Source organism: Meleagris gallopavo, chromosome 9 (genome assembly GCF_000146605.3).
Source record: "Meleagris gallopavo isolate NT-WF06-2002-E0010 breed Aviagen turkey brand Nicholas breeding stock chromosome 9, Turkey_5.1, whole genome shotgun sequence".
Classification (NCBI taxonomy): Eukaryota; Metazoa; Chordata; class Aves; order Galliformes; family Phasianidae; genus Meleagris; species Meleagris gallopavo.
This window is the reverse complement of record NC_015019.2, coordinates 2,467,121-2,477,434: the sequence shown is the minus strand read 5'-3', so window position 1 is coordinate 2,477,434 and position 10,314 is coordinate 2,467,121. Positions and strand designations below refer to the sequence as shown.

At 50.0% G+C, this 10,314-nt stretch overlaps 1 protein-coding gene across 1 annotated transcript in view; it reads right to left on the bottom strand.

The window, feature by feature from the left end:
• Nucleotides 1–4,677: 4,677 nt before the first annotated feature.
• Nucleotides 4,678–10,314, bottom strand: part of YIPF6 (Yip1 domain family member 6) — a 22,651-nt gene continuing 17,014 nt past the window's right edge. Inside the window, exons 2-7 of the mRNA XM_019618041.1 lie at nt 9,874–10,002; nt 8,922–9,000; nt 8,506–8,548; nt 7,415–7,540; nt 7,166–7,323; nt 4,678–6,588 (exon numbers count right to left, since the gene is read on the bottom strand). Coding sequence (XP_019473586.1) covers nt 6,470–6,588; nt 7,166–7,323; nt 7,415–7,540; nt 8,506–8,548; nt 8,922–9,000; nt 9,874–10,002 — 654 coding nt within the window. The 3' untranslated portion in view covers nt 4,678–6,469. The remainder of the gene's footprint in view (nt 6,589–7,165; nt 7,324–7,414; nt 7,541–8,505; nt 8,549–8,921; nt 9,001–9,873; nt 10,003–10,314) is intronic.

The window sequence follows — 10,314 nt, the reverse complement described above, 5'->3', positions numbered from 1 at the left end:
AATGTTCTGTGACAGCCACACAGCTGGGGTCACCCACCAGAACCGCTCCACCAGGGCTGTGCACACACCTCACCTTGCACTGCTGCTGCTGGGAAGTCCTTTCCCCACTTCCTCCACACAAAAAAAGCAGCACAAGCAGAATGCTGTCTGCCTCCTTCCCGGGGCCTGGCAGACAAACCGCCGGGGCTGCTGCATGCTTGTGCAGCTCCTTTTGATCCAGTCATCCCAAAAACATCCAAGCAATGTTCAGTCTGGGACCCTTCTGCATCGCAGCAAGGCGTCATCCTTGGTCAGCGTGGGCTGAAAGCACCAGGTCCACTGCGCAGTGCCTGAGAATGGCACCCAGTGCTTTCCAAAGCAGAGCAGTGCTGCCACGTGGGCTGCAGCAGCACTTCTACCTCTTCCCAACATTTCTCACGTGCCTGTTCCATAGGTACCCTCATACGTCGGGAAAAGGAAATGCAATTTCTATTATTACCCTACGGACCCCTATCACTTTATGCCACACAAAAACAGGCTTATGCCAGGGGCTGCTCACATCCCATCAGTGAGCAGTTATTGTGACCGCTTTGCTCAGGAGCCCTCTGGCAATGCTCTAAAGAGGCGCAGGCCAGCAGCTCCCAGCAGGGCTCAATGGCAGCAAGAGCTCCTGTTGCTGCTCATAGGGCATCGGGAGGTGTGAGTGGGATGAGAGCAGCTGGGAAGTCATTGCCATGCAGTGATTTTCCACTTTCTGCTATGCGCAGGCATTTTTCAGAGTTCAGGAGGAGAGCAGCCGCTCACAGAGCAGGCATTTGCCCTATTGGCATAGTGGGAAGAGCAGCTCTTTTATTTTAATGATGCTGAATTGATAGGCAAGTGCTGGAGGGCTGCAGAGGCTGTGCCAGCAGGGAGACGTGGTGCTGCCCACAGCATCTCCTTGCACCCTCTGGCAGCAGCTTCATCCCCTCACCCCGGTGCTGAGCCCCGCTGCCCCTGGGGCAAAGTGCTGGGGATGGGACGGCCCTGAGCCAAAAGCCCAACTGTGCAATGAAGAGCAATGCAGAACAGTATGGGAGCCATTATATGTGAGCACATCCAGCCCAGCTTATAACTGACATCCAACGCAACAGCCCTGCCACAGACACACACAAATAAAAGCCCCATTTGGTGATGGTGAGTTTGATGAAGGCGAGTTATTTTCAACAGGGCTGCTGCTGCTTCTACTTTAAGGAACACTGGGCGAGTTATTAATACAGCACAAGGGCACGTGCTGCGACCAGAATGAAAGGGAATGCCCTTCAGCTGCAGTTCAGGTTCCATAGCTGGCTGTACCCAGCAGCTCATGCTCAGCCTGCAGCACTGCCACAGCCAGCAGGGCAAAGCACCCAGCCCTGCGCCAGGGTGAGCACAGAGCATCACCCTGCTGCTCTCAGGATCCCCAGAGCTGCCCGGGGCTGTGCGATTCCAGCAAAGGAGACACCTGTGAGTGCTGAACACCTCGGCTGATGCTTACAAACGCTCAGTTCAACATATACACAAAAGCCAAATAAACATGCAGAGGACCGATTGTCACAGAGCTGCAAAGCTCCTACATCTGCTGAATTGGAGATGGCATTGCTGGAAGACCTCTCTGGTGTTGGTGTGTCAGTGCATAATGCGGCCCGTTCTCCTGCCTCATTTCATCAGAAACGGAGCGGCAATTGGCCAGGAACCATTCGGACTGCAGCAGATCCTGGCAGGAGAAGGGCCCACAGCGCACACAGGCAGCATCCGTACATAGAAAAAGCACCATCAGCAGAACACTGACCAGCAGGTTCCACTTCCTCACAGGAATCATAGAACGGCTTGGGTTGGAAGGGACTTCAAGGGTCACCAAGCTCCAACCCCCCTGCTGCAGGCAGGAATGTCGCTGTGCTGCTGTGACATTAACCTTCCCGCAAGCAGAGCAGTGCCCACCCGGCCTGAGGTGCTGCTGGGGTGGTGATTAGCAGCAGCAGGCTGAGAAAATGTACAGCAATCACACAGCCCGCACTGCTCACGGCCAGGCTGCACCACCTGCACTCTGTGCTCTGCCTACAGCCTCCAGCACCAAAAGCTCCGGTTAGCCAGCAGCTAACTGGGAACGCAGCAGGAACAGGGACATGTTTGTCTTTGGGGCCCCCCTGGCTCCACGCCACGCAGTAAGCGAGCTCTGCCTCACCCACGTGTAGCACATGGCCACGGTGGCAGCTGCTGGCTGACAGGAGCCCTGCTGTACTTCTGGCCCAGTTTGGGTTCACGCAGACAGCTGAGAAATGCCTGCCAGGTGCAGCATTCCTCCCAGCACTGCGAGATGGCCTTCCACGTTCAGCCCTTCCCCCTTCAGCCGTGGGTGCAATGGGTTCACAGCACAGTGACCGTGGGCCCTGGAGGCTCCCACGCGTGTCCCCAGCACCTGTGGTCACCTGAGGACCTTGGTACCTGTGGCTGTGCCCATGCACTGCACGGCCATGCGCCACAGCATGCCAAGGGCTGGGTGCTGCACTGGGGAAATGCTGCCGTGCTCCTCCCCTGGTCCTTTTTGAGCCACTGATGGCACGGACAGGGCAGGCACCGATCACACTGGTGCAGCGAGCAGCCAGCTGTGCCCAGCAGCACAGGGGGGCATTCGCAGGGCTGACGGCAGCCAAGCACTGCCACGGCTTTTGGGGATGCCACAAAAACCCAATGGAAACCTCAGACAAACACCCACGCACAAAACATCGTTATGGAACAGCACATTCCTTCCCTCCCTCACCCCGCACTGCTGCAGGAATGCGCTGCCCTCAGACCCACGCCGCCACCGAGCTGGGCTGCGGCACCGCCCTCTGCTGCAGCACGGGGGAGAAAAGGGGAGGAAGAGAATGTGCAAAGAGCTGCACCTCTTTCCCACTCCATTGCAGCCTCAGAGCACTCCCGAGGCAGGTGCCCCAACCCACAGGGCACAGCCTTGTCCAGAGCAGCCGCTGCTATGGGATGCCGGGTGCCGATGAAGTGGCAGCAGCCACAGCCCGGCTGCATTCGTTTCCCTGAACGAGGACTGTTACAGGGAGAGGGAGATTATAAATAAGCGCATGGCATAAATTCTGAGACAGCAATCCAGCGTGCCAGAATAAGACCCAGAAAGAACCAAAGAGCGCCGTGCGCGTGAAACCACCGGCTCCCATTCAACTCCCCCTCCTGGCGGAGCCCACGCGCCCAGCGCGGATCCCTCCGGGCACAGCGGGACAGCAGCAGCTGCAGGAGCCGGGAGCAGCGCCGCTCCTCGTGCGGGGAGGGAAGGGCAGCTCAGCGCCAGGGGAAGGACCCCGCACCTCCGGGGCCGCAAAGGAAACGCGATGCGCTGCCGCCAGCTGCGAGCGGCTCCGCAGCCGAAACTCCGGGAGCGCAAGGAACGAAACTCACAGCGCCCCAAGCCGGCCGTGGAGCCGCAGAACGGCCGTGCCCAAGCGCAGGGCTGCGCCGAGGATGGCACAGAATCCTCCCCCTGCAGCAGCCCAAGGACTGCCACACCAGTGCCCGTTTCAGGCCGCAGCGACATCGCCCGTCTGTATCCGAAATGCCTCACTTGAGCTGCCGCACCTCTCCACGCCTCGCCCTGGGAACCAGCTGCTGGCACAGGGCGAGCGGCTTCCACGCAAGCGGCGGCTGAAGAGCACATAGAAGAGCAAATTATACTTTTGGCTTCTTAGTTTTCTGGAGTCACACCATACAGGTGACCCCCAATCAGTTATCAGTCCTGCTCGTTGCACTGACGCTCAGTGCCTGCTGCTCTCTGCCCTTCCAAGCAGCTGTGCTCACAAGGGCCAAGATCTTCAGCAGACCGTCAGCCTCCAGCTGAAAGGCCAACCACCCTCAGCGGAGCTTTTCCAGAAGTGATTACAACATTGTAGTGGGCAGATTATTTCTGAGGCCCTCGCTCAACAGAAAGCTGAGCAGCAAAGTCAGCTCAGCCTGACAGCGAGCTGCGTCGGCATCCCCCACCTTCTGCTGAAAGAACGACTGAAAAACACCAAACTTGAGCTATAATTTATTCAGCTGGAGACACGAAGCTCAGGAAACTCTAGCTCCCTGCCCGCCCCCTGCCAGCTACAGCTCTGCAGCAAGGCTTCAGCATGATACAGGATCCTGCCTTCATGGCTTTAGGTGATGGTTTCCACACTGAAGGACTACGAGTTAGAAAACAAACTTCCACCTCACCACCAGCATCTCTCTGCTCATTCTTTCAGATTTACAACACTTCTGAAGTCTGTAGTGATCAGCTGAAAAGTAAATCTAGTTAACACAAAAATAACTTCCTTGGATAAGCCAAAAGCCCCATCTTACAGAACAAGCCACCACCAGACTTCTTCCTAAGTCAAAAACAAATAAGGAAAAAGCTGGGATTTTGTTTAATTCCTCTTTAAATAATTTCCCTTCTTTTCAAAAAGAACTCTATCTTTCTGATATAACACCACATTAATTCACAAGGCTGGACACTAAATACTACAGAGACAGAATTCCAAGGATTTCTCAAAAGCACAGTTAAATTCTTGTGCTGAAATGGGAGTTTTTCCATTTCCAAAGAATCCAACCCATGTAGTCAATAGCTTTAGTGCCTTCCTCCTTTTCAGCTTCAGAAAGCTCAACCAACGTTTCAACGAAGGGAAAGCAGCACACTTTAAAGAAAAAAACCACATTACTTAACAGTAATAATTTAATGGACGTTTAAAAGAATTCCCATCTTCATTTGACACTGAGGTGTACGGAACCCCACAGCTCCTGCAGCACACGCAGCCCAGCAGGCACACAGCTGCTCTCAGCCCCACGTCTGCTGCTGCCTGCTCTGCGACAGCCCAGAGCTCCCACACTGACCTGACTTCTTCCTTTCCTCTTCTCCACCCTCTCAGAAGTGCAACAACGTCAGGTCGGGCTGCATATTTAACAATCCCATCCCAATTACCAAGTATTTGTAGTGTTTACAGCAGAAAACAGTCTTCTCCACAAATATAAATTAGGTGTATTTACACTTTAACAGGACCCACTTAGTCAGCTTTGGGTCCATCTGCATTAGTACAGAAGAAAGAAAACCCAAAGCCCATTTTCAGAAAAGAAAAAAAAAAAAAAAAGAACATTTTAACAGCAGCTTTTCCACCCCCAAACCCCCCTCGGGCTGCTTACTGAGAACAGCAGGCAACACAAAGAACTTGTGTACAATCTTCAGCAACCAACGTGCCAGCTCTCATTCAATCCCTAAGCTGAAATAGAAATGACACACGTTTGTGCATGGCTCTCCAGGCAGGAGATGTCCTACTGGAGAAGAAAACCTCTCCCTCTCCTTTTATAAAAAGTGTTGAGAAATATAGAAAAGTTTCTCACATTTCATTTTAGGTACAAAGGAACAATATGCAAATTTGCTTGCATTTATGTGGAAACACCAAGCATGTAAACAAACAAATGAATGTCACGTACAAGCAATCTAGATCAGAATTTGTATCCCATTTCATAACAGCCACCATCTTCATTAGATTTATTTTCCTTCCTCCAATCAACCCACTTCATAACTTTTGGACCCACGCCCTGTTTGGCTATCTTACCATCTGAACACCTCCACTCTCAGCTTCTCAATTATTTTTAGGGGATACGTTCTGTACTCCCCAGACACTTCTACTTCCACTTTTAATCAGTAGTAGAGTACTAGGTAGGCCCCTGCTGCAAAGCAGCCTTCACTGTTTTCCCAGGACTTCTTAATCTAGAGGAACACAAAAAGATTTATAATTATCTACTTAAGCACCCCTCCATTGGATGTATGGATTAGTCAGCACAGCCATACAGTTGGAAACATTTGGCTAAAACACACTTTCTTGATGCTGAAGAGGGCAAAACATAAATACAGGGAATGTTAATAGGAGCAAAGGCAGTCAGTTCTCTTCTGCCCAGCTCCAGTTAACAGCAAACTGGACCTGACTTATTTTTTGCTGAGATCTGATTTCAAAGTGAAAGCTTACAGTCCTATGATGCATTTTATATACATTTCACCACTCTGTAAGTGAATGAAAAAGGACAGGAATCAAACAAATTCTTCCTTACCCACCCGACACATAACAGTAATGTAAGGCATTTCCCCCTGAGCAAGAATCCGAGCGTAAGCAAGAACCCCGCCAGGCAGTGCGATCCTGTAACCTCACCCATCAAACTCCTGAAGTTCCAAGATCTCTCCCTCTATTCCTCAGGCAGAATATTCCCTGTCACAGTGTGCATTTCTTATTCAACACAACTAAAGAGCAGGGCTAATTAAACAAAAAACTCAGTAGCTGGACTTCCATATCTCTCAAGAACACGCGACCAGCCTTGCAGTTCTCTGGCTTTATCCCGTAAGCAGCCTTTTTAGACCATCTCCATCCATAAATTAACAAGAGATAAAGCCAACGATCAGCTGCAGCTCAGGTACAACTTCAGGCTGTGTCACACAGTCTCTTCTGATCGGACATCACTGAGGTGTAAAGGTGAGAATCATCCAGCTGATAACGAAGTAGAAGAGGAAGATGGGGTACACCACGAGCGCCTTGCGGTGCGGAGGCTGGCTGTCTGCCAGGAAGGCTGTAGATGCTGGTGACAGAGGGAAAGAAAAATACTTGAAACAGCATAGAACTAAAACATGAACACTGCAGCTGTTAAGCTTGAAGATCTCAATTAGAATTAAGTTGAAGGACGGAAAACAAAGTGAAGTGTAGCTCAGTAGCAATGGCCTCCGATTGCAAATTGAAGTTTTATCATGTAGAAAAACAGGTGCTGATTAGCTTTCTGTATGAGGTTCAGCCTAACAGATAAAGAACGAGGGAAATAATTCAAACACCTGTATGGGACGAATGTTCTTTAACAGGTATTTATAACAGAAATGATGGAATGAAACTCCTACCTCTTCACACAAAGCTCAATATTAATTACTGCCCTCCTCCAATGGCAGTTTGTACATGACCATGAAAATCAACAGGAGTGCAGTCAAAGGCTGAATCTCTGCCAACACAAGGGTTGGAAGAACTATTTCTGCAGTACTGCAACAGCCTAGGAAACACCTGAAACTACAGCAATCCTCTGGCTTCATTCAGCAGAATGCAAACAGAGCCACTCCTTTAAGCATCACACCACTCAGCACACAGCAGCGCTGTAACTCACAGGTACTCACCTAACGTTGACCAAGCAAACATAGCAATCACTACAATCAGGCGTATAATGAAGCTGACAGTGCCAGAACCTGCCAGCAGCACCAGCCTGCACACCAGCATCGCCACCGTCAGGGGCAGGACGCAGTAACCCAGAACACACAGGCTCTGAAAAAAAGATCTAAAAAGGAGGGAGGAAAATAGTTAGACCGCAGCATCTCTTTAGATTTCATACTGAGGCACTGTAACTGTTCCTACAAGACAGCACTCACATGGTTCCTCCCAGAAGCTTTGAGTTTAGTGTGATGACAACTGCACCAAACCAGATGATGACAAAGACCTCAGCAAACTGGGGCCCTCCGTCTTCCTTGCTATCTGCTGATCCCCCCTGCAGCATCCTGTTGTGGCAACAGATACAAGGAGTCAATTGCAATTGATGACTGGGCTTTTGCAAACCTAGAACAGATGACAATAGGAAACTGGGGATGTTGACTCCTAGTAAGATTGCAGACCGATTATTTTTATTTTTGGTATCTTCAATTTCATAGAGGAAAAGAAAATGATTGCTGCCCAACTGAAGGCACTTCAGTCCATTTCTGTGTTTGTTTTGAGGACTGTGGAAGCACACCAGAGAAAATCACAGATAAAAGCCAAGAAAATGAATGTCAGAAGTTTGGCAGCCTCTCAAAGCAGGCAGAGCACTTGAAAAGAGTTATGCCTTAAGGAAAGCTTGTGGCAAGAATGGGATGCAAGAAATGCAACACAATGCCTGGAAAAGTAAGCATGTATAGATTTGAAGATTCAATTCACATGGTACATTTCTGATAAAGTATTTTACTAAATGTTCTCTGGATGCTGAGTTCTGTGGGTGCCCTTTACCCAGATGGTAGATGTCAAAGTATCTCCCTTACCCCAAGCACACACAATTTAATGGAGCACCAAAACACCGCTGAGAGCCACAGTCACCCCCCGCCGATGAGCTCTTACAACAGCCCCTCGTTTCCACCAGTTCTCTCCATAGGATACACAGTACATACATGAGTGCTCTTAAACACAAGCTTTGGCCTGCAGATTAGGGTCAAAGCAGTCAGCCAGATGCATTAAAATCAAGAACAAGGTGAATCAGGATCTTCTCATTAAGATCTTTCCATGATAGGGAGCTCCTAAGGGGCTACAAACGTCAAAAATATAGGATTCTAAACAGGCAATGTTTATAGAAGACTGGAGGAGCAAAGAGCATGATCCTGACACATGCAAAAAGAAATACCGAGATCCTCATGCTCCCACTACTCATACTAAGACATACTAAACAATCCTCGTGCTAAAACAAATACAAATAAATCCACACTCTATAGGTACTTACAGAGCAAGTGAGACACAAAGCACCAAAGGCCCCCAAAGATCCCCTGGAGGTAAGAAAAAAAATCATAAATATGATAGAATGATATTTTTATGTGAGTAATTAAGCACCCTTTTCCAACTGCTAAGACATCATTTTCATTACACCTCCTCACAATTTCACTATTTACCATCTTCAGCCATATTCCACACGTCACATCTAGAAAGCCTGCTTTCCATAAAAGCTAATTGTTCTACACCTTCTGGCACGTGTGCTACTTTAAAACAGCTTTGCTGACCCTCTGGTTTTCACCTCTGCTATTCAGCACTCTGAGAGAACAGAGAGAACACAGAGCAGACACTTCTGAGTCCCTCCTTCCCAAGCATACACAAAGCACACTGGCAGAATGACTCCCCACACATCTGGCATCTCACACGTACAGTCTCTGAGGAGCGCGCTGCTCTTCTTTGGATACATGACATGGACAAATTTCTTCCCAACAGCCTTCAGATCTCTCAGCTGAAATAAAGAAGTAATTTTTATATAAAAGTTACAGACCTCAACCGAAAGCAGAAAGATATTCATAGTAAATCAGAACAGCACCCAACCAAAATATTCTGGTAGCAGACTTTGCAGCAAACAATGCTATATTTTGTACGCTGCTTAAGGACTCAACAGTACTGCATACCAAAAAACCCCCAGTAAAGAAAAATAATTTGTTTGCTCCTTATAATGCTATCATGGGATGATAATAGCAGGGTGGCAAAGTCTTTAGCAGCAGTAAGTGAGAACGAGCCCAAATGCAGCAGCAATGGATACAGAAGTGAAGGAAAAGAGCTGCTTACCTTTGGAAGGGCTCGGGTAGGCAGGGATCCCCAGTGAGATGCCCTCACCTCCACTGCCAACCCTTCAATGAGGTCTGGAAGGGGTGGATCCTGACTCCATCCCTTCCATCACTCAGCTGCACTGCATGCACCTGAGCTCCCCTGTGCTGGCCCTGCCTTCCCACCAGGTGCTTCATCACTGCTTCAGGCTGTGACTGAGCATTTCTGCTACGTTCCTCTAAGAGAAGAAAATTAACTGAAAGTCCTATTAATTGGGACAGTCTTCTCCCAAGTTCCATACGCTTTCACATTTCCGAAGATTTTAAGATGGGAGAAACTTTGAGGCTATAATTCAACTATTTGTGACTCATGCATGTTTGCATACATTTTACATAAACAATTCTATGGGAAAAACAACAAAAATGATGACGACAACTATCCACAACCCCCAGAAAGCTCATTTAGATGTACAAGCTGAGTAAAGGCACACAGCGACTGCATAGCAGTTGGCCAAAGAGCTCAGCAAAACCCGTTTTATCACAGACAGGGGCAGGGAACACAAACTCACAATGGTGTCCCTGACGGGTTCATCCAGCGTGGAGAAATCTTCCTCCGGGGAATGGGACCCCACGGGAACCGTGATCTCCCCTTCCACCGGGATGTCCTCAGATATGGACACGTCCGCCAGGCCTGCAAACTGAACGGATGGGGAAATCCTCAGAGTGCAGGAAAGGCAGAGCAGCTCACGCTCGCTGCTGGCGCTTCCTCAACGGAACGGTGGGAGCCGCTGCTCGGAGCTCAGCACAGCACGGCAGCACCCCGAGGGCAGCACCCGGCGCCGCCTGACGTGAGCAGCCCGCGGGCGAGCAGCTGTAGCAAACAAAGCATTGCTGTTCTCCTCAGTATCGCCGTGCCCCGCCTTCTGTTCCCCGCGCAGCCGGCAGTAACCGAAGGACGCCGATCCCCGCTCGGCCGCACAGCGCGCAGGGCCGCGCTCCGGCCCGGCAGA